Below are 22,068 nucleotides of genomic sequence, written 5' to 3'. Positions count from 1 at the left end.
AGGAGTTCTCTTTCAATAAAAACAAAAGACCTTCAGTGTTTTTCTTTCAGGCTAATCTTCCCTACTTGTTTTTAACTTTGTATATTTACTGTGGGGCCAGCGTGGTTACTGTTTAGTTTTGTAGGGGCCAAAAGATTAATTTCACTTTTTGTACATTGTCTTGGTTTTCAAGAGCTAGCAAAAAGCTGTAGTGCTTTGGTTTTGAGGATGAGAAAAGATTTCACAGCTTCAGGAACTTTCGTCTTTTATTTTTTTAGGAAGAGGTTGTTTGCAAACACTACTGTGGAGTCTTTGTTTAGCGTTGTTTTATTTTCGTAATTTATTTATTGAGAGCTTTGGTAACTCCAGGCAGAAGTGGTGTTGCTTTTAGCAGCTTTCTTTTGGTGGCTTTGAAATTCTTGCCTGTCTACTGCTTGTTTTTTTATTTTTTTTGAAGAGTTCAGACTTCTTTTTTTTTTTGACTGGAGTTTGCAATCAAGAACAAAACAGCCTTCACTAGAGAATTCACCAGAGTGAGAGGTGTTTTACAAAGCAGTTGGTTCTGCTGCTCAGCAGGAACGTATTTATGGCCGTGTTCTGGCCGTGCATGCAAAGCGGTCTGTGAGCTTATTTTAGGTGTGTTTGCTCACTTGTAGGAGGTTCGCCTGTCGGAGGATGTTTGTCTAGCGACGTGGCTTTAGGCGCTCTGGGCACAAAGACTGAGCTCCACGGGAGCTTTCGCTTCAGGAGGTGTTCCCTCTGCTCCAGGAGCTGTCACCCTCCCTCTCTTCAGGGCTGAATCTCTCAGACTGACCTGCCGCTGAGTTGTGGTGGCAGCGTTTGGGGGGGGGGGTTCCTGCCTTTCCTGCTGCCGTCTGCCAGCTCTCGGGGGTGGCTGCGCCCCGTGGGGCTGTGCTCTCGGTGCCTCTTCTGGGGAGGAAACACGGGCAAAGCTGCCAGGTCCCTCGGCTTTCTCCTGGCTCAGGTTCCCGAGCCGTTCCCGCTGCTGGGCGAGAAGCCTGTAAACAGGACTAATGCTCTGCACAATGGGGTTCTGACTTGTTTCAGCTTCTTAGCTGCTCTGACCCCTCGTGAGACAGGGGCTTCATTGTCCCGAGCAACCCAGACAGGGAGTCCTCTGCCTCGAGCGGCGTGCGATGCAGAGAGAGGCTTCTTTTCTTGTTGCTCTATTTCCATGGAAAGTCTGGACTCCGCGCTGTCTTTAGCTCCTTTGTCTCTCGCTGGGAGAGGTCAACTTATCCCAAGTGTTCAGCTGCCCTCCTGGTTCAAATTGATCCTCTGACACCATCTCCACTAGCAGAGGAAGGAATGGGTAACCTCTTAGAAAACTCAGTTCTGTGTCTCTTCTTTCCTGGGGTATCTGAGCACCTCAATTTCTCTGGACCCTTTTTTCCTCACCCCTTTTAGCTCAACCTGTACTGACTGCATGGAACATGTTGTGAAACTCCGCAGTGACAGAGAGAACTGAAGCCTGGCTGCAGAACAAGCAGGGACAGCGCGCTGCTGGTTGCACGAGAGCAGTTTTTCTGATCTCCTGCACCAGATATGTATAAATTCCACATATCGAATCTGTGCAGCAGCTGTGGGGGAGCAGTAAACAGCCCGTGGCCACAAAACGAGTCTCTTAGAACCGGCCTGCTGCCTTAGCTGCGATACTCGGTGTCTGCTGCAGCTTTGGAGGAGGCCAGGCCGGGTTCTGGATCCAATGGTGGTGGGAAATGGCCACGAGTGACTGGGATCTCGGGTCCCAGCTTCTTGCTCTGTGTCCCAGACTGTGCCTCCCCGCCCTTGTCTGTGTCCCTCGTTGTCCGCTGCGGAAGCTGGTAATGAAGACGTTCTTCTGTCTCTGCTGCCTGAAAGTGAGACATTGTCTGTGGGAAGCTCCCACAGCGTATGATGAGAAGATGGGGCTTAAGGAGTGAGATTCTTGCTTGTTCCAGCCCGTCCTAGCTAACTCGGGTTTAGTAGCACCCCTAGGAGTACACCATGCCATGTCTGTGGGGCTGTTAAATATAAAAACGCTAAGCAGGGAACCGTGGGGACCTTTGGGCCCTGCTCTTGTTTTTCAGCGTTTGCAGAGTCTCGCTGCACATCTCCTTCGGTTTAGTTTCAGATGCAGGAGTCAGCCAAAAATGGTGATTCCTGCTTCCCCATCTCGTGTCCCTGCTGCTTACCCAGTGAGTAATCGGGCTGCAGAGCGAATGGGTTCAGGTCACGGCTGTGCTGGAAAAGCAGCCCCTTCGCCTGCCCGCTCACCCAAGTGGAGGAGATGATTTGCTGTGGGGTCAGTAAGCTGTGCTATCGTGTCCCGTGGCAAGATAAGCAGATCCAGCTCCACGTAGAAGCAAGGAGGGGCCCCGCTCCTTCCCTTTTGGGCTGAAACTAACCGGACTGGGGACAGCGTGGGAGTTGTGATTTCAGACAGGGTTACCCTGACCTAACTGCTGGCTGCAGCACTGCTTTTCCCCATCTCCCTTCGTTGTGTCAGTGTAACCACTGCACGCGTGGCTGGATCAGCAGGCTGGTTCCCCTGAAAATCCTTATTTTAATTGGTTTCTTTTCAGCCAGATCCGCTCCTTGCCCTTTTTGGCCACGTGTTTGTACAAATCCTAGTCCTGACACAGGGCGTGGGCAGGGGGCTGGGGACTGGGTGAGGCCGCCTCCTGGAGCTGGACTTCGTGTTTAATCCGCATAAAGTAACGATCGATTTACAGCTCCAGAAGCTTGCCCCGACCATGGGCATGTCACTCCTCTGTCCGTGCAGGGGGGTAACAGCTCCCTACCTGCAAAGTGTGCTTAATGTTTGTTAAGATCGCCGTGTTTCTAAAATAGCTTCTGGCTGAGTGTCTCAGAATAGTAACTCTTTGAAGCTTCTCCTGTTTCCCTTGCTGGAAAAGCATACAATGGCAAGTTTGGATTAGATTTATAAGTTTTTCTTCCCTTCTCAGCTCTGTTTATGTTCCCTCTCTGCCTTGCTGATAGCTCATCCTTTCTTCAGCCTCTGTTATGACAGGCAATGAGCAGGGAGAAGAGATTTCCTTTCCCTTCCAAGTTCCCCACAGCAGTTCTGCTCGAGTCTTTCCCTTTACCACAAAACGTCGTGAAGTCATTCAAAGAATGTCGTGTGCTAAAGATATACCATAAAAATAGGAGGTGGGTAATGACTGTGTCACATCACTTGTGCTTTTTTTTCCCCATTTATGTTCATTCTCACTGCAAATGGAACCAGAGCCACGCAAACCGGATGGCTGGGGACAGCCTCCCTTGATTGGCTCGTGCTAAAATCTCTGCTCTCTCCTGCGTGCTGGGGTTCTGGAGCACTTGGACATTTTGAAGTATGTTTTTAAGTCTTCCTAGAGCAAACAAAGTAGAAACAGCAACTGCAGTGAGAACAGCTTCGGTGGTTTTGATGTTTCAGTTAGAGGAGCTCAAGTCCCAGAGGTTACATGCTTGTCCTGTTTAGGAATCTGGTAAGCTTTTTTTTCTGCTCATAGACATGCAGCTCTTTCTTGGAGAAGCCAGTAATTATTCTGAATTTACATGGGAAATTTATCTAAGGATAAACTACAAGCTGAAGATCCCAGGGAACTTGTGGGAGGCCCCAGGAGGAGGCAGCCTGCAGCGTTAGTTCCCGACTCCCTTTCCCTGCGGCGGAGTGCCTCTGCGCTGTGAACGGCTTTAGTCTGAGTTATTTAAATGAGGCTGGGGCAGTTGGAAGACTTCAAAAGCAGTTTGGCATGGCACCTCTCACCGTGCTCCTGGTGCGTGTGAGTTCAGTGCAGCAGGCTTTGCGGGGCACTGCTGAGTGTGTCTGGCAGCAGGCACCGGAGTGTAGCTGGAGCTCTTGTTCTTTTTACTGCTCATTGCAATTGTTTAAACCTCTAACGTTTTGCAAATGATGTAAAGAACGTTGAAAAAAAGTAAATGCCGCTCCAGGGAATGAACTTTCTGAATGACACTTTGCATGGGGAATTGTGCTTTAAACGGCTTAGCTATAAATCAAACTGTATGGGGTCTCCTGGCATAAAGCAATGCCATGTTTTTGTTGCAAAACTGAGCTGGCAGACAGAATTAGCCTGTGTCTGACTAGATCCCCGAGGGACCTTGTTTTATTTCCATCCTTCAAGAGCAAGGTGAGCAGAGAAATTCACCCCCTGCTGTAGGGAACTTTGTGGTGGCTCGGGGACTGTGCTGAGGTTAGGTTTTTCTAATAGCGGGAGAGGGCAAAGAAAATTAGAGGTAGAAAAGGTCACGCTGTAGGTGTGGACCTTTACCTCCTGTAAAGAAGGGGTGCTGTAAGTGATTTGCTGCTTTAGGGGGGTTAGTACTCCCATGTTCTGCCCTCTTTCATGGGTCTAAACAAGCTCGAGGCTTCTCTTGGAAAAGCTTTCCTTTAGGTCGGAACCACTAACTTGAACTTGATCATCAGACAAGAGGGCCTGAGGCTAACTGCACGTCCTGCAGGTAATGGGTTCGTGGTTGTTTCCAGCAAACAAACCCTTTGGGGCAGAGGGAGTGAGAGGCCTGGGGAGAGCTGTGCCGGGCTGTAGCTCTGCCTCCTGCTCCTTTCGTGTGGGAGACGTTTCTTGGGCTGCGTAGGACTGGCTAAGGCAGCGTGAGACACAGCTGGAACCATTCTGCCTGGCTGCGAGCAGCTCCGGCAGTGAGACAGGATCCCTGCAGAGAGCTGGAGCACGGGGGGAGGGAGCGAAATGCCATTTCAGCCACGTCATGAAATCTCTTATCAGCGGCCAGCTCGGGGCTGCGGGTGGGTGAGCGGTGCTGGCCACGAGAAGCTGCCTCCGACTTGTGCTGTGAAATGTGAGGAGCTTGGAGCTGTCAGGCAGGCCGGGCTGCGTGGGGCTCGGGATGAATTTGTCAGTCATGTTCTCAGAACCCAAAACTTGCGGTGTTCAGGCTGCCCTGCTGGTGCTTACTCTGAGCTTTGCCGCTTGGCTGTCCTCAGCGGGTCCCTTGGGCAGTGCCTCACAAGCACAGCTGCTCTGGCATGCTGCTCCTGTGCTGCTTAATTGCTTAAATCTGGCGCCTCCAGCACCTTCTGCCTCAGGATCGTGCTTGGAAGCCGTGACCACATGAGTCAGAGACAAAAGCTGTTAGGTTACCCTTCGCTTTCCTCTAGGAGTTGGGTACGGCTCAACTTGCTGGATGCCAACTTGCCATCGAACACGAGGGAGCACACTGCACGAGCAGCTCACCGTGGCACTGTGTGAAATGCAGCCCTGCTAGGGCTGGCTGGGGTTCCCCGGTGGCATTGCCTGGCTCAGGGAAATGTATTTTTGGGGTGGCACAGCCAGCACGGCACGAGGAGCGGGGCGGTGGCTGCTGCCCACTGCTGTCGCTCACCGCGACCCCGTCCTCGCGCCATGGGCTGGGGAGTAGGGTTGGAGAGAAGGGGCTGGGGAGGAAGCTTTATGTAATTCTTGGCTGGCTTCTGAGTAATTGTTTTAATGAAATGGAATGCGGTGTATTCAGCGCTGCTTGGCAGAAACAGCCTTTTTTTGTATTTGCTATTTTGGGGGGGAAGCAGTCGAAGTTAGTCTGTTTTCCAGCTGCTATAAGCAGTTCAGCTTGGATTTGCCACAGAGGTGGGAGCAGAATATTGCTCTCAGCGAGGGGACGGTTGTCCTGGTGTGTGTGTGTGTGTGTGTGTGTGTGTGTGTGTCCTTGTGCGTGTGTAATTCCGTGTGTAAGTGACTGAGCCTGGTCCCTCTGTGCAGTGTGAACACCGCTGTGGTTCTGAAGTGGGATCAGCTCAGTTTCAAAGTGCCCAATAGTGACCTGTAGGTACCTGTGCTTACAAAATCTGTATGTGTCTAGGAACTTGGTAGAGAAATGAATCAAATTTCTACTGTGCCCTAGCTCAGGGTATGGCAGGAAGAGTATGATGAGTTAAGACAAGGAAGTCAACTGAATTTTCAGCGAGGCAGAAATGCAGGATCAGGGAATCCTGACTCCTGTAAATGAGTGCAAAATACTTTCTCCTGTTCTCAGAACGGTTGGGTGACTTGTGTCTTAGGATTAGTGGAGGGCCAGTTAGGGATCACGCTGAAAACCCTTTTTCAGAAAGTGATTTGAAGAGGGATTAATTTCACGTACCTATGAAGGGAAGTTTATTCTCATGCTGCTTCTATTTCAGTATTGCTGGCATTTCCATTTTTGGTCAGCGCTGGAGATTGGGCTCTTTTACTCATCTTCTACCTCTCAAACTCTACTTTCTACTCTGTCTTTATCAGTTTTTATTGCGGTTTTCTGTAGTCACGAGCTCTCTTGCGAGTAAAACAGCCTTCTGTTGGTAGGATGGAGTGTTTCTTTGGCTAATAAATTCTGGGCAGGACACTGAGATGGAGAAGCCATCGGGCATTTGTTTGCTTCGTTAATACCGCTTCTGGTAAAAATAAATCCTTGTTATTTCTCTTGCAGGTGGTGAAACAAGCAAGATACTAGTAACTGTTACTGATGTTGTGGTGGCAGAGGATAGGTGGAAGGCTGGGTTGCCTGCCTTCTCACAGCAGGAAGAGAGAGGGAACCTCAGACAGATTCTCTGTCTCTTCTCCGTACACTGGTTAAAATTTGTGGTTCTAAAAATGTTAGTTTTCTGTCTGGCTTTAACAATTTCTTTTATTTCTGTGTGTCTTGGTCATGGCATTGTGAAACTCCTGAGCCACATTCCTTTGCCCAAGCTGAAAAATTGCAGAGCTGTGGAGCTGTCGAGCCATCAGCGAGCTCCATCACGTTGCCACCCACATCTTCTCCCAAAGTAACTGGGGGGCAGTTCCCACATTCATTTCTGCAACGCTGTCCTCCTTCCGTTCGTTCCCGGAGGCTGCTGTTAAAATAAAAAGAAGCTGTTTTAATTAGATTGTCAGCCATGCGCTCATGGCACCCTTGTACTCTGTGGTCTTTCCTAGGGGTTCTTTCAAAGACGTTGCTTGCCCACTCCGTAATTACTTGGATTATCTTGAGGTTTTAGGAGAATGCTCATTAGACTGGAAGCTTCATTTTAAAACTTTCTACCTATTATAGTTATAAGTAGTACTAAGATCAACATGACTGAAAAATGTTAAATATTTTGTTGTCATTTCCCCCTGCCCTGCTCTGAGAGTTTACATTGGGCTTTTGGCAGTGCTTTGTGTAAAGTCAGTTCCTGATGATGACTTACACTTTTGGCTCTCAAAGAGGTCGGCATTGCTTCCAAGTCTGCTCCCACTCTGTTGCAGAGAACCCTTAGAGAAACGAAAACTTGTTTTAAAAAGAGAGGTCCACCATTTTGAGAGCAATTTCTTGGTAATTGCTTTTTTTTTTTTTTTTTTAAGCCAGTTAAACTAGATGCCATATTTGACAAGAAACACTCGTTTCTTAAGAAAAGGGGAGCATCTTCCCTCAGAATAGTTGGCAGGTCAAACCAACAACTCATCTTAGTTTATATCTCAACATACTAACATTTTATTTGACATCCTCAGTATCTGAGCGAGGTTTGCAGGGACTTCATTTCTCCTTATAGGCTTTTCCAACTTGACGCAGCTTGTTTTTTAAGGGCAGATCTGCATCTGTTGGACTTTCTTTGCATTTATGTTCATGGGAGATATGCTTGTTACCTACTAAGGGAAAGTTGTTGGAGTGGATGCAAAAATATTTTCTGGGAGGACTAAAATCCCTGAAGCCTGCATTATGGTCTCCCATTTCAGAGCCTTCAGGTGTGTCTCAATAAGGCTGTAATAAATGGGGGTAAGATCACAGTGTCTCTTTAGTGTCCTTATTCCCAACTGCTGGCCTCCTCCTTTTGGTAGCCGGGGGTTCTGTATCTCGCAGGCAGAATTTGTGCTTCTCGTGCTTGTAATTAATTCAGAATTCGTTCTTATATTTCTTTCCTTCATTTCATCATCTTTATGTGTGGCTCAAATTTTCTAATTGGCACTTTGCCTGGAAGAGTCTATATTCAGATCTGTTTATGCTGCTTGGATAGGGTTTCCGCAGTTTAAAAGATGCTGTTTTTTTTTCCTCCGTTAAGTTTCATGCCTGTTCTTGCATGACCATGCAAATCTTATCCTTCCCTTTATTGGTTATGGGGTCCACATGCTTTCCTGTTTCAGTTACTTAAAAAAAAAAAAAAAAAAAAAAAGGATAATTAAGTTAGAACGTGCAAGCTCTGACAGTATTTTGTCTCTGGCAGCTCCAACACCATTACATACGCTGATGGATCTGGTCACAGTGATCTTTAGCTGAATGAGATGCTGGCGCTGAAGCGGGTCCTGCAGGCGCTTGAGCCTGGCTCAGTGTAGTGGCCCTACTGCCCCTGGGAGGGGGTGGCCCTACCTCCCTCATCTCATGTCCTCCATCTGCTGCCTCCCCTGGCTCTTTGGATGTACCCCTTCCTTTTTGCTGACCCCTGTGCTTATCTCACTTTCTTAACTCAGAAGAAAGTCTTCATTTTTTTTTGTATATTCTGTTCAGTTGGTTCATGGAGGGGTCTTGTAAAAGCCAGAGCCAAGAGAGGTAAGTGGCAGCAGCACATGTCTGGAAGAGGGAGCAAAACCTCTCCATTTTTGGCAGTGGTGAGCTGTTAATTTGCCGTTCTGCATCCTGTGAAACTGTATCCTCAGCTCTGGTGCTCACTGTCGAGTGGAACTATTGTACTCTGTTCCCATGTAAGCCCTGATGTAACATGTTTTTCTTCCCCAGTTGAGTAGAATCAGCAGTTCCCAGATTATGATCTGCGAGCGGTAAGTGCTCCACAGCTGTTGTAAGGTGTCCTTTTAGATGGTCAAATCTGCAAACTTGCCATTTCCACCCGAGGGCCCTGAAGTGCAAGCAAAAGAGGGTTGCCATTGCCTGCAGATTTGGAAGCTGCTGCCTTTTTCAAGCTCTTCTGATGTGCCAAGGCGTATGGCACGGGGATAATGCTTAGAACCTGCTGAGAAGAGTTACCCGCTACCAGATTAGCGTACATGTATGTTGTAATTTCAGTGCTGCTTGTAACAACGCTGAGTTCATGTCGGATCCGACTGCTTACAGGTATGCAAATCTCAACCAGACACAGTCCACCTGGGGCTTTAAAAAATGCAGTTAAAAATGTCCACCCTCATGTGAGTGGGCGTGTGGAGAGCTGCTGGGAAGTGGCTGGGTGCCACACACCTCTGCACTCGGTGGTTTCCTCCAGGTCCTGCAGTCTGGGGCTGAGCAGTGTGCAGCACACGACTGAAGGGAGTTTGTTTCCCTCTTGCCTACTGTATTTGTACAGTTCTCCAGGAAGACCTGAGAACAGTTTGCCCAGCCTGGTTACTTCCTTTCCGAAAGAGGAAGGGATTTCTGCTGGCGGAGACATACACGTGCTGCCAGAGAAGAAAAAGGATAGGTAGAGGGAACCTTTCCCTGCACAGGGAGGGCAAAATGACTTTTGCCAAGATGTTCGTTGTATGGCATCCACCTGGTGTGTCTGGCTGGAAGAGAGCAGCTTGGCTGGGGGTGGCAGCACTGTAGGCTACGATAAATTTCCCAGTGCTGTGGTGCTCTTACTGCCCACTGGCACCCGTTCCTGTTGTCTGACTGAACAGCTGCAGCACTAGGAGTGTCCCTGAGCTTCTCCTTTCCTTTGCCAGAGCTGTGCTTTAAAATCTAGTTTCCTGAGGTTTCTGTACCCATCCTTGGACTCCCTGCTCTCTTTAATGGAGGCCTCCTTCCTACTGGGCTTGGTCGATGTTTGTGAAATGGCTGCGTGCTGCATTTGACCTAATGATGCTTGTGGAGTTACTGCCTGCTGATGGAGCAGGAAGGGTCTGGTTCCTCAGATAGCTGGCTTGGCTGAGCCCCTCTTCCTGTAGGAGTACAAGGGACTTGGTATTTTGATCAGAGGCTTGGCCCTGGGAAATTGTCCCTGAGGGGTCAGCTCAGTGGCTGCTTGTTTGGTTTTCATGAATATTTTTTTGTTTTGGCAGAGGAGAGCAGATCTTGTTGGATTTTTTTTAACATTGCTCCGTTTCTAGAAACTTTCTGAAGGAAACCAGCCGCAAATAAAAATTCTTAGGACATGTATGGGGAGGCTTTACTTGCCCTTTTTTGCATGCATAAGGGTAGATAGAGGGCTAAAGGTTAGCGCATTGGCAGTTCATTTCTCTTACATTTTTTTTTTCCCACCCGAGATGTTGGCTGCAACCCAGGCCGGGTCAGAACTGAACTGGTAGTGCCTACTTAGTCACTCGTGTCAGACACGTACACTCATTCCAGTCCTTTCCCACTGCAGGCGGGCAGGGTGCCACTTCGCTCGTGTTCAGCCCCAGCGGGGCCGTGTTGTAGCAGAGCTCGTGTCCTTCAGCTCTGCCCGAGCCAGCTTGCCTCCCTCGCAGGGACAGCCGGGGCAGCGCTGGCCGTGTGCTAATGCCTCTGTCTGGGACTTGCCGGGAATGCCTGAGGATCTGTTTGCTCCCAGGCAGAGAGCAGAAATAGATCTTGCACAAGAAGGGCCACGCTAGGAGAGGGCTGTCAGGCTGTACTTACCCTGCTTGGAGACCAAAGCTGTTTCCAATTTGGTGCTGGGGAGATGGAGACTCTCTAATTTGTGCAGTTCGTTGCTTCTTTTAATCGTTCTCAGGGCCAACTGCACCAACCTGTAGGACCACGGGTTTATTTGCTGCCGAAAGGAGAGGATTCTGACAAAAGACTCGGTAGCAGGTGGGGCTCATCGCAGGCTGCGGAATCAGGCTGAGAAATTCCAACTTAAGTATTTTTAGTTGGGGCCTGAAGGGCAGCCTTCAGCTTTCTATTCTGATATAACACGGCCAGTCCGTGTTATATTGGGCTGCCGCGTATCACTGCTCTGATTCTGCGAGGCAGATGACTTCCCTGCTGCCCGGGGGATTTGGACCTTATGGTAAGGATCCTGCTATGCTGAGCCCCGTTGGAATTCGGGTGCTGCGGCTGCAGGCTTTGTTGCTGCAGGTCACAGCCTGTTCTGTCGGATGGAGGCACTCGGAGGTTTAGGTTTAAGGTGTGGAGCTCTCAACTGCTGCGTCTGAGAAATGGGGCTGAAAATGGCCTCCAGGGCTGCCTTGGGCGCCTTAACTGTGGGTAGGGCGATGGGCTGAGGGCTGCAGTGCCTCAGTCAGGAGCAGCTGAATCACTGGAGGTCACAAGCTCAAACGCTGAGTAAAATCTGGCTAAATCTCTGAAGTGGTTCACGTACTGCAGAAATCTCTTGTGCAATCTCCAGCTTCTCTGCCCAGTAAGCCAGAGCCTGGCTTTGTGCTCCGAGGCCGCGCGCGAGCGGCGAGCTGAGCTCTGCCTGCTGCTTGTGTGCGCCGGTCACAGGACGTGCCGGGGCTGTGACTCGCAAACTTTCCGAACTTTTCCTGAAGATTGCTCGTAGAGCAGTGGAAGAATTTTTTGCCCGAGCTTATCCATGTTTGGTAATCATTTCCTGTTGCTCGGGGCTCGGTTTGAGAGCGCAGGGAGAAGCGGGGAGGAACCACGCGAGGGATTATTTTCCCTTTTAGCTTCACCCAACTGGGGTCCTCTGCGAGCTGCTGTGCAGAGGCATCCAAGGCTTGTGTAGCTGGGGGTCTGGCGTGCCCCACAGCCTTTGGTGGCTGTGAAACTGAAAACATTCATCTGCCTAGGGAGTCGGAGCGTGAACTCAGTCCGAGGCACCAGGCCTTAACAAAGGGTGTTTTTTCCCGGGACGAGCTCGGTTTGCTGCTCGGGACTATAAATTCGAACAGAGGGAAGTAAATATAAGATGGCTCCTTTCACTTCAAGTGTGGGGAAAACCACGCTATTAAAAAGAGGATGCTGTATATGACAGGAAATAGCTCTTCCCTCCCACCCTCCCCAGAAAGTTCTGGAAATGAGCAATAAATAGGAGGACACACCTTTGGGCGGGAGCAGCTCTGAAACCGGAGATGTCGCGGTGTTGCTGCTAGGCTTGGGCGCTCCTCTCTGGAGGCAGGACATGAGGAACACAGTGGGCAGCTCAGGTCCTCTATGGTCCTGTGTAGCTGCAGCTGTCCTTAAATCCTCCGAGCCACTAAGAGCTTGTTGTTCCTGGTGTTTCTGCTGAGAGCTTCCTACTGAGGTAGCCCTAGCCGTGGAGTTGCCAAATTTGAAAGAATTTGGAAAGGCTTCCCTTTGGTGGCATTTGACTGGAATAAGGTCTGTTCCAGTGACATCCAGGATTCACAAAGCCATGTTTGCTTTTGGATGTTGGTCTGGTAACCTTCCTGAGCCTTCTTTTTCAGGAGCATTGACTACATCCCTTCTGAAAGGAGTTGCTTAAATCTCAAACCACTTCCAGCGGGAGGATGCTCAACAAACACATACTGAGGAACATTCCCCTCCGTTTGTTATGTGCCTTGTGAGACTCGACTAGTGTCAGCACACGCGTGAGCTGCCTGGTTCCTTTGAAGTACAGACTTAGCATTTTCAGGGGGTTAAAAAGTTTTAAGGGTGAGTCTCATTTGTGTCAGTTTGTGTGAAGGGAAAACCTCTACAAAGTGTTCGCTAATGACAGGGATGATGCGAGGCGCCCTCGTGAGCTGTTCTGAGATAGCAGACAGGGTGTGGAGGTTTTTCTAGGCAAGCTGGAGGGAGGCAGAATGACTGTGCATTCCTCTGCTAGGTGGTGGTTCGCTTCCCTCAGCCCGAGCTGGGGTCTAATTGAGCGTTTTGAGAGCTAAATGGAAAAATTCTGATCCTACAGGAAAATCTTTTGTGGTTCCTTTACACAGCTTGGACTTCAGGCGTTGTTTTGTCCAGGAAGCCCTGCTGACTCAGAGCTTCGAGGCAGTTGCAGCATCGGCCTGGCAGCCTGCACGCTGCGATGATGATCCCGTGCCCTGTGGGCCTGGGTAAGGGCAGGTCACCTTCCTGCCATCACCGTCCTGCCAGCTTGGGGAGCGAGCGGAGCCAACTCTGGGAGGATTTCCCAGCCTGTCACATCAGGGATGGCGAGATGTGGATGGGAGCTGCTCCTTCAAGGAGAAGGGGCTCTGGTTCCCCTGGATTTGCGGTGTCAGCTGCTCCCTGCAGCCTCTGCCCGTGCCCTTGGTCACACAGGAATTAGCTGCCCCTCGTGATGCTGGCAGCATCACGCCACCAGCCTGCTGACCAGTGCCCCGTGGCTGAGGTTACGGGGCAGTTGGGCGTCTCAGTGACATTTTCCTGTTAATGTGAAAGGAAGTGGCGTGGCGTGGCCGGTTCCAGGAAGGATCTTGCAGCGACCTTTCTGTTTTCCCAGCACACACACAGACAGTCTTCTTGCCTGCGCCCCTCGGAGGGATGCTGTGGGTGGTTGAATCGTACGGCCCTGGGGCTGCAAGGCTGGAATAAAGTGTCGGGGAAGTGGCTGGTAGTGGTGAGGGATGGCTCCGGAATTTAAGTGTGTTGGGGTTTGCCTGATTGTTCCCTTTTCAGGCTGCGGATTTTGTGGTCAGCATCGGAGGCGCAGAACAATCGTGGGATTTGGACAGAAGGGTGGGTGACTTCCTTCAGCTGGTGGCAGAACGGGGCTGGATGTCACTTGGTGGCCTGGCCTGAGCTTCGGAGGTGGAGGTCCAGGGTTTCCTGTCCCAGGCAGAAGTTTTAGTCTGTCAGTCTAGAGAAGGGCTGAATTCTGGCATCGCTCTCTTTACACAGCTCTTAGGAAATGTTTTAAGCTGTAGAGTGGCCGGGGCTGTGCTTCCAAGAAACGTAGTGAGTCTATCTGAAAAGAATAACTTTCTCAGAGTTTCTAGGCTGGAATAGTTTCGGAAGTGTCTGGCTGTGAGCACAGTGAGCTCGGTGATGGCTGGGCCCTTCCCTCCGCCGGCAGCGTGTGCAGGTGGCAGCTCTGCAGGAACTGTGGCCGGAGCACTCGCAGGGTTCAAACCTCATCTCTAAACGTGTGGCGAGCAGTGACAGACACACAGGTACCAAAATCCCCTCGAACTGGCCGTGTTGTGTGCTCCTTCCGCCCCGTGCTGGGGCGGTGAGGAGCAGTTAGCTGGCCACAAGCCCTGGAATAAAGTTTTCTGTTTGGGTCTCAGTGGTCGGGGCAGGAAGCCACGGTCATTGCTGCAGCTGATAGCACAGACCACAGCCCAGGGTAGTGTCTGGTCTGGCCTTAAACTGCTGCTGGTGGTCGGAGCTGCCTGCATGGGCTGCTGGGCTGGGGCAAGCCGCCTGCTTTTGGCATGGGGGCTTCGGGGTGGCTGTGCCACCAGGTGATGCTGAAAGCAGGGTGTCTGTCACGAGGTGTAGGCTGTCTCTGCAGCCTGGCGGAGCTGGGCACAGCAGGTGGATGCCTTGTTTTGCCCACAGTTCGGGAAGTCAGGGCTCCAAGCACACAGCCTTGCTTGTTCTAGGAGGGTGGTGTTAGTTCCAGAGGACAGAGAAGCTTCGGGGGTTTTGGGCCTTGATGAGGACAGTGCAAGGCTTTGAGTGAGCTTCTGTCCCTGGCATGCACTCAGGCATGGCTGAGCGGGTTTTTTTGCCTGTTGCTGTAACTGCCTCTGGGCAGGTCCACACAGTGTGAAGGAAAAATGCCGGTGGCTGCTCTGCGCTGGCAAATGGTCTGGCAAATGACTTGGCTTTGTCTTGAATTGCTTGGTCATGGTTTTCCTATTTCTGTGAATTTTGTTTCGTTGCTTTCTGGGGCTCCCCCAGCTTCCAGACTCGAGCTCGAAGGCGGTGAGAAGTCCTGCAGCAAGGCTCCAGCAAGTCTTCAGGATGCAGCTCTTTGAGCACTGCAAATGTTTCTTCTGAAAGGCTGCTTAATAGGATAAATATACCCAAGCTCCCCATTCCTCTGCAGTTACTCACAATGTAAAACTGGCTTGCCAAGGGTTGGGTTACTGCCCTGAGCTGTCTCCCTGCATGCGAGCTGGGGGAGAGGAGACTCATTTGAGCCTAATGAGACTTTAAAAGCTTGCATTCAAGGATTTTGTGAGGAGCCTGCTGAGTGAGCTCAAGAGCTCCGGGCTCGGTTCTGAGCGTGCAGCTCCCCCCATCCTTCTAGGGCAGCAGCAATCAGAGACCTGGAGGCAGCATCTTAGAGCTGTTAAGAAAAAGTGGCTGGAGGATGGCATGTCCTTCTGCAAACGAGGGGTCTGCAATGTGTCCTGCACCCAGTGAGACTCGGTTATCACCTCATCTAGACCAGTCCTTGCAGCTCTTCTGCTTTATATTTACCAACTCACTGGCAAATTGCTGCTGCCTAAGGCAGCAGAGCCTGGAGCGGCTCTGGTTATTCGGATACGCAGGGGTGTGGAGAAGAGCAGGAGGGGTGCAGCCACCTGTCCCTGCAGCTGCACAGAGGAAGTCCTGCACTTTGTGCTCAGACATCTCGCCCTGTGCCCGTGCCCGGGCTGTCGGGGTGCCCCCCAGCGTGGGGGAGCCCTGAGGGAAGGCAGCATGCTGCGGCTGGGCGCTGGAGGCATGAGCTCTGTGCCGTGCCTGCTGGGACCAGGATCCTGCAGCCACCACTCGCTTTCCAGATGTCCTGTGCGAGAATTAGAGCCCCAGGCAGCGTGCGGTTGGGGTGTGCAGATGTGGCTTTCAGCTGCTGAGAGCAAAGGGCTGATATCTGTGGCATTTGAGGTATCCTGCCTCGGCCATGCTTCCATTTCCTTCCCAGCACAAGAGGAAATGTGACCACCACCCTTTTGATCTGCTTGCTGCATTGACAGTGCTCTGCCCTGCTCTGTCAGCGTGGCTTAACAGATCAGCTTTGGCTCTCGGGAGAGAGGAGCTCCGCGTGGAAACGGGAGGCAGTTTGCTCTCTCCTGGCACTAACACCCTCATCTCTGTGCTGAGTTATGCCGGACACTCGGTAGCAGAAGGCTTTTTAATAGGCCAAAGCAAATTGATGGTGATAATTCTCTCTCGTGTGTAATTTTTAGCTTGAGGAAGGTTAGCAAGTAGCTGGCACATCAGCTGCGAGTGAAGTGCTTGCAGTGGTGTGCGCCTCTGACTGCCAACGCCTTTCAGCTGGTGGTTTGGTTTTTTACACGTAGTGCTCTGCAGGTTGGTGTGAGTGTCACTGGGTGGTGAGAACAAGTAGGATGGATGGCCTCGCTTTCAAAAATAAAAATCCTACGCTGCTGATGAACGCAGTGGAAAACAATTTACTGCTCGTGGTAAAATTAGCGTTAGAGGCTGCTCATTGCTGCTTGGCAAATGTGAGTGGTCGATGCCTTGTCACGGAGGTTTTTCCAGAACTAGCTGGTGGTGTGTTCTGCTCCACTGCTCCCTTAATCTGGGAGCGTTTGTGGCAAGCACAGGGACAGGGGAGAGAACAAAGAGCACGCTCTGATGTGCATGGAAGATGCATGTAAATATCTTTTTTAATAACTTCACTCAATTGAAGGGGGCCAAGTACAGCTCAGACTTACACAAAAGGGAGCTGCCGTGAGCATCAGCACACAGGGTCCCCACGTTATCTGTCCCTGTGCCCTACCTCCGAACGGCGTTGTGCTCCTGCTCTGGCCTCGCTGCTGTGCATCAGACAGAGCCGGGATGTGGGAAGCCAGGAATGCACGCCCACGGCTGCACACCAGGCTGCTCCTGGGGACGGCGAGTGCTGGCACGCAGCAGAGGAGCCCCGGGAATGCCGAGGAGCTGCGCCTCTGGCCGAGGAGATAGCACAGGAATGCACGCTGTGTGCTCAGGGGGTGATGTCTCCTTTCGGTGCAGCTTGTCCTGCTGAGTGGGACTTCCCCACAGCGCTGGCCTGCGCTTGCATCTTGCTGATCCCCTTGGTAAGAAGGGATTCCTCAGAGCGGTTCAGTGCGTGGACGGCAGCTCCCTTTTCCCCCGTCCTCTAACCCTACAGACAGCTGCGCTGTGCTGAGCACCGAGAGCTGAAAGCTGAATGTCCCAGGCGAAACGACTGGCAGGGCTTTGGCAGGCGCTGGAAGCGAAGCGATGCATTAAGTGCCCCTTGTCAGTTCCTAATGCACACACAGAGCTGTGCGGGGGAGTTGGAGGCCAGAATCCCGAGAAGCCTGTACTTAATAATGATTTTTTGCAAAAGTGGTTGGGGGGGCTGAGCTAATGCGCCCAGGCTTCAGATACCTTGGAGTGCTGTGGAGTAGGAAAGGCACCAAGCGGGGTGGCTGGCACTGTCCCTCCTCCGCAGAAAAACCAGTACAGAAGAGCCCCTTGAGCACGAAGGCAGTGTCCTGCCCTGCTGGGGAGGGTGTGGGTTGAGCAGCCCTCGGCCCCAGTGTGCTGTCACCTGAGCACGGTGCTTGGATTGCTCCGTGGAGGGAGGAGGAGGAGGAGGAAGAGGACTGATTCTGTGCTACGACATCTCCTGCAGCACGTGGATGACACCGAGCGGGAGTGTTGGGGCTGGTGGTATTTCAGCAAATACCCCGAGGTGCCACAGTGCGTGCTGGGGAGCTGCAGCACACGGGGCGTTGTGCCCCTGCTGTAGGGCTGACCAAGCCAGGTGGGGTCAGTGCCAAGCTGGCCGGTGCTGCCCGGTTTCCTTGCTCCATCCCGGTGAGGATGTGGTGGTGCCCTCTGACGGCTGCCTCCTTCCCTGGGCTGGGGGCTGAGCGGGGCTCAGGCTGCTTTTACACCTCCTGCAGCGCTGTGCCGCAGGGGCTGCCCTGAGTAGGACCGGTTCATTCCCCAGGAAATCGATCGAGCCTTTGCTATTTCTGCTGAGGGACCGAGTACTTCTATTTACGGAGCAGGCACCGCAGTGACAGCGCTGTGTGAGGCACGGCTCCTTTGTTACAGTTCGTTGAGTTAGGGCTGTCTGGTCCCCGTGGTCCTTTTCTGAAAGACAGAAGGGAGCAGTGGGCCTTTATTCCATTAATAATAATAAAAAAAAAATCCCTTCTTTACCCCTTCCCTTGTCTCCCATTATGTTCTGATAGCCTTATAAAGGTGTGTGGATCCCAAACGAGCACACGGTGCTGCGTGGGCATCAAAACGTCGAGCCCCTGGGTGTTAATCCCCTCAATATTAATCCCCTCGGCTGTTTGCAGCGTGGCTGGGGACGAGCTTCCCGGCATGGTGAGGTGGCTCTGGGCAGGCTGGTGTGGGGCAAGGCCCTGTGCTATGGGGAAACTGGTGTCTGCTGGGGCCGTGCACTCCTGCCTTGGGCCCAGCTGGGAAGTTGAGGCATCTGGAGGACGGCAGCGATTCCTTCCCCAGCCTTTTCTCCTCCCTCCGCTTCCTGTTCCTCGCTCTGCCTTGTTTGCTCAAGTCTGGAAGGGGGAGGGCATGGGGGAAGTTAATCATTAACTGCCGTGTCCTCTCCTTAACTCCTTCGCAGCCTGGGGCTCCTGGCAGCTCCAGACCCCTCTGCTGCGGGCTTGGCGGGGTGAAAAGCTCCATTTAGCTGAACTCCTGTGTGCCGTCAGGAAAAAGCAGCGGGTTTCTTGGATTTCTGTCCAGTGGCTCACTCAGCAGAGCTGCTGGCCTGAGGAGGTGAATTTTGTGGTGAGATGGTTACATCCGTCTGCCCCGCAGCGAGGGCAGGGGCTGGAGGGTGGAAAAGAGATTTGGGGTGCCCCTTGCAGGGCTGGAGGAGCCGGCCGCCCTCCCGGGGATTTTTACTTCCTGGTGGAGTTTGATTTGCCTCTGCCATTGGCGGGGAGCAGCACAAACCCCTCCTTCTGGGTAGCCCTGCTCTGGAGCTGTGTGCACCAAACCTCCCGTCACAGGACCTGCCCGCGCCAAGGAATCGCGGCTCCTCGGTCCCCGCGAGGTACGTGCCTTCCCCTGTGGAGTCCGCCAGCCCTTCTTTTGCTTAAAAAGAAGCCTAAACTCCTTTTTCCCCAGCTGCAGCAAGCTTGTATCCCGACAGAGAATCCAATTCTGGGGTATTTTGGTCCCCCTAGGAGGATGCCCCTGGCTTAAATGCTTTGGGGAATTTTCCTGGCTAAACAAGTGGTGCACAGAGTTAATTTACCGCAGGATTTAATTTGCTGCTGGCTGTATTATGTTCTCTGAGGGCAGGACTGCTGCTTTTTTCTCTTTTCCCTTTTACAATGCTTTAGTTGGTGGAAGAGAGTGGGCATAGAAGCAGCACCCTTCTCGTCTCGCAGTGCGATAACGCCGTCCTCCATCTGACCCTCGAGCGTGGTTTCTGAAGGGCTGCCCAGTGCCGTGGCTGCTGTGGGCTGCTCAGCTCGGGAAAGGGCTTGGAGCTGGCAGGTGCCTGCTGTTAGGGCCAGCGTGCCCCACAGCTTGTTGGGTGCCTCCTGGTCCCTGCAGCTCCTTGAGACCCTGGCTGGGTCCCCAACTGTGGTCCTCAGCCCCAAAAACTCAAAGGCAGTGGGGTCTGGCACTGAGCAGAGGGAGGGTTGGTGCCAGTAAGGGGGCTTCCGAGGGCTTCTCCTCCCAAAAGTTTCCCAAAGTTTTCTTCCTGGTGTCTGGCTGAACCGCACATCCCACACAGAAGCTTCCAGGTGCGTCCTGATGCCCTTGTACCGGAGGGCACCCACGTCCTAGCGGGCTGGCTCCTCTCTGAGCAGCCCTGCAGAGGTGTGCCCCTGCCTGCAGGCACCCGGCCAGCCGGGCTTTCTGCCGAAAACATGCATGGTGCAGACCTGCAGTCACTGGAGTTTCCCTGCAGGGTGGCTCACGGACACCCCACGAGCTGGGATTTGCCGTGAGTCACAGCAGAGGAGCGTGGGGAGCGGGCTGGGCGAAGGAGAGGGTGCGGGGAGAACCCCAGAGGGGTGGGTTGCCTTGTCCCGTTGGTGAGGGGGGAGCATTTTCCCTGCTCTGAGGTTTCCGAGAGGTGCTAACCTTGTGACGTGGGTTCCTCTGCCTGGCACCAGTGCCGGTGTTTCTAGCGGATGGAAGTTTTTTTTTTTTCTTCTCTTCAGGAATTTGTGAGCAGGCTCCACCCAGCGAGCTGAGAATTGTTTCCAGGAGAAGAAACTGTGTTTACCTGGCAGGCTCTGGAAACCAGTTAACTGTTTGTGTGATGTACCGAGGGGGATTTTTGTTAGGAAAGCCGAAGAACATAGTCCCGCTGCCACGCCGATGGGCTAATTTGAAAGTTGCATGCTTCTTGCAGCGCCTGAAACTCTGGAGAAAGCCCCTCCCGAGATCTTGTTTCCTGCAGAAAGCAGTGCCTGCGGCCACGTGAAATGACTCGGTGATGATGTGGGGCCTGTAATTAGCCTGTGTCAATATCCTGTTGCGGGTCAATCTCTAGGCAGGTTCCTCCTTGGCTGCTCTTCTGCAGGGCGCAGCGAGGCTGCGGGTCCTTCGTGCTGGGTGGCTTCCCAGTTAAGACAAAAATCTGAGGCTGACCGAGTTTTTTCTGGCTGCTCTGTTTCCCCTTGATGTTTTTCTTTGTACTGGAAGCCCTGAGCTGCAGCGGTGTTTCACAGTGCATTTAGCAGATCACCCTAGATGAAGACTCTTCCCAAATACCTTCTGATGCAGACATTCTGAATAACGAGACGAAAGAGAAAACGCTGTTGTCCAGGATTTCACCGTTTTTGTTTTTTTCTTCCTTTCTGCAGACGCCTTACTGGCAGACCTGGAATCCACCACCTCGCATATCTCCAAGCGCCCGGTGTTTCTAACGGAGGAAACGCCGTACTCCTATCCAACTGGAAACCACACGTACCAGGAGATCGCTGTGCCACCTCCAGTGCCCCCGCCGCCCTCCAGCGAGGCCCTAAATGGCACTGTGATCGACCCCTTGGACCAGTGGCAGCCCAACGTGTCCAGATACGTCCACCAGCAAGTGAGTGAGCGCGTGGCGATGGAGATGGGGAAGGTGCCTGCTTGTTTGCGTGCTGCAGTCCTCTCAAGGATGCAGATGAGGGGAAGGAATAGTGAGATGTGAGGATAAGGTTGGATAAGCACAGAGAGGGGAAATGGGGGGATGTGGAGGTTTTTAATAGAGCTAACCAGTCGGAAAAAATGCTGAAGAAGAACTTGAAACCCACTGTCGTTGTTTCAGCAGTGGTAGCATGATGACATTAGTGTTAGTCACCCGTCCTGCAGGCTGGGGGTTTCCAGCGCAGATCTGCAACTCGGAGGCATGTCCGAGGCAAGTGGGGGGCTCCTGGTGTAGCTCCTCTCCTGGAGGCTGGCTTGGCTGCCTAACAGACAATTGTTGTGCTGCTGGGCTTTCTCCTGCGGTGTGTGGGGTTGCAGCACGGTGTGTGTGCTTGTGTGGTGTTTTCTGTTCCTAACACAAGTCTCATTCCCACAGCCTCAGTCCCAGTCGCCTATATACAGCTCTAGTGCCAAAAGCTCCAGTGCCTCCGTTCCTAGGGACGGGCTCAGCTCTCCTTCTCCTCGTGCCAGTGAAGAGGAACACGTCTACAGGTATCTTGTCCCCATTGATGGAGAAGCCTGACTCACAGCTCGAGCTGCCTTCTGTAATTGGAAACAAACACTCTGCTCCTTGTATATGTTCTGCTGCCTGGTGTTGGGTTTTGTTAGCTTGTTTGTAAGGGGCTACAGTACCTTTTGTACCTGCTTCAAGTGTTAATGTGGGCCTTTAGTTTGCTCAGCTGTAGGAGAGGTTTAGGATCCATCAGACAGGACTGGATCTGGATTGGGTTGAGGGTTACAATCCAGGGACAAGGGACAAATCCATCCCCAAAGTTCTCGAGGAGGTGGGTGGCCTTTGAGTCAGTTGTCTCAGGGAGCTCAGTTACCCGTCACCTGGCAGGGTGCACGATGATTGGAATTTTTATGTAAATTGACATTTTTTTTTTTAACAAAGGCTTCAGAACCTCCCTGTCACTGCTACTGACTACTTTTTGCTTTATACTCACAAAGACAGCTCGGAGGTTGGTGGGGCAGCCTGTATGGGTAGTCCTGTTTGTTGTGCTGACACGGGGCTGAGAGAGGGAGGAAGAGGTGGTCAGGACTTCATCTCTGCCGGCCCCATGCAATGCACTCTGTTCCCAGTGCCTTTTTACAGTGGTGTTTTGCTGGTGTCGTGCTCTAACCACGCCTAGCTCTTCCTGCTGAGCAGAAAGTTGCTCGCAACCAGAACTACTTCTGGGTAGAACCAGGCGTAACCAGAGATGGCCCAATGGAGGCAGTAATTGCAGTTTTTTCAGAGGGCTGCGTGCAATTAGT

The 22,068-nt window shown here is 52.1% G+C and overlaps 1 protein-coding gene and 1 long non-coding RNA gene across 11 annotated transcripts in view; one reads left to right on the top strand and one right to left on the bottom strand.

Annotated features, from left to right (window-relative positions):
- PXN (paxillin) overlaps positions 1–22,068 on the top strand; it is a 41,601-nt gene that overhangs the window by 2,676 nt on the left and 16,857 nt on the right. For 6 of the 10 annotated variants that reach the window (XM_068654062.1, XM_068654065.1, XM_068654063.1 and 3 more), the window contains exons 2-3: positions 20,487–20,713; positions 21,188–21,303. In XM_068654062.1, coding sequence (XP_068510163.1) covers positions 20,487–20,713; positions 21,188–21,303 — 343 coding nt within the window. Of the gene's footprint in view, positions 1–7,517; positions 8,515–8,830; positions 9,034–9,125; positions 10,886–18,934; positions 19,619–20,486; positions 20,714–21,187; positions 21,304–22,068 lie in introns of those variants that run through there. The other 4 variants (XM_068654057.1, XM_068654059.1, XM_068654061.1 and 1 more) reach the window with 4 other exon arrangements.
- LOC137841310 (uncharacterized) lies at positions 6,427–12,092 on the bottom strand. The gene is made up of 3 exons (XR_011088556.1): positions 11,883–12,092; positions 7,181–7,244; positions 6,427–6,847 (listed from the first exon to the last, which is right to left on the bottom strand). It is a non-coding gene; the product is annotated as an uncharacterized lncRNA (long non-coding RNA).

This window comes from Anas acuta, chromosome 17 (assembly GCF_963932015.1).
Source record: "Anas acuta chromosome 17, bAnaAcu1.1, whole genome shotgun sequence".
Classification (NCBI taxonomy): domain Eukaryota; kingdom Metazoa; phylum Chordata; class Aves; order Anseriformes; family Anatidae; genus Anas; species Anas acuta.
The sequence above is the reverse complement of the archived record's forward strand: the minus strand, read 5'-3'. Positions and strand labels throughout refer to the sequence as shown.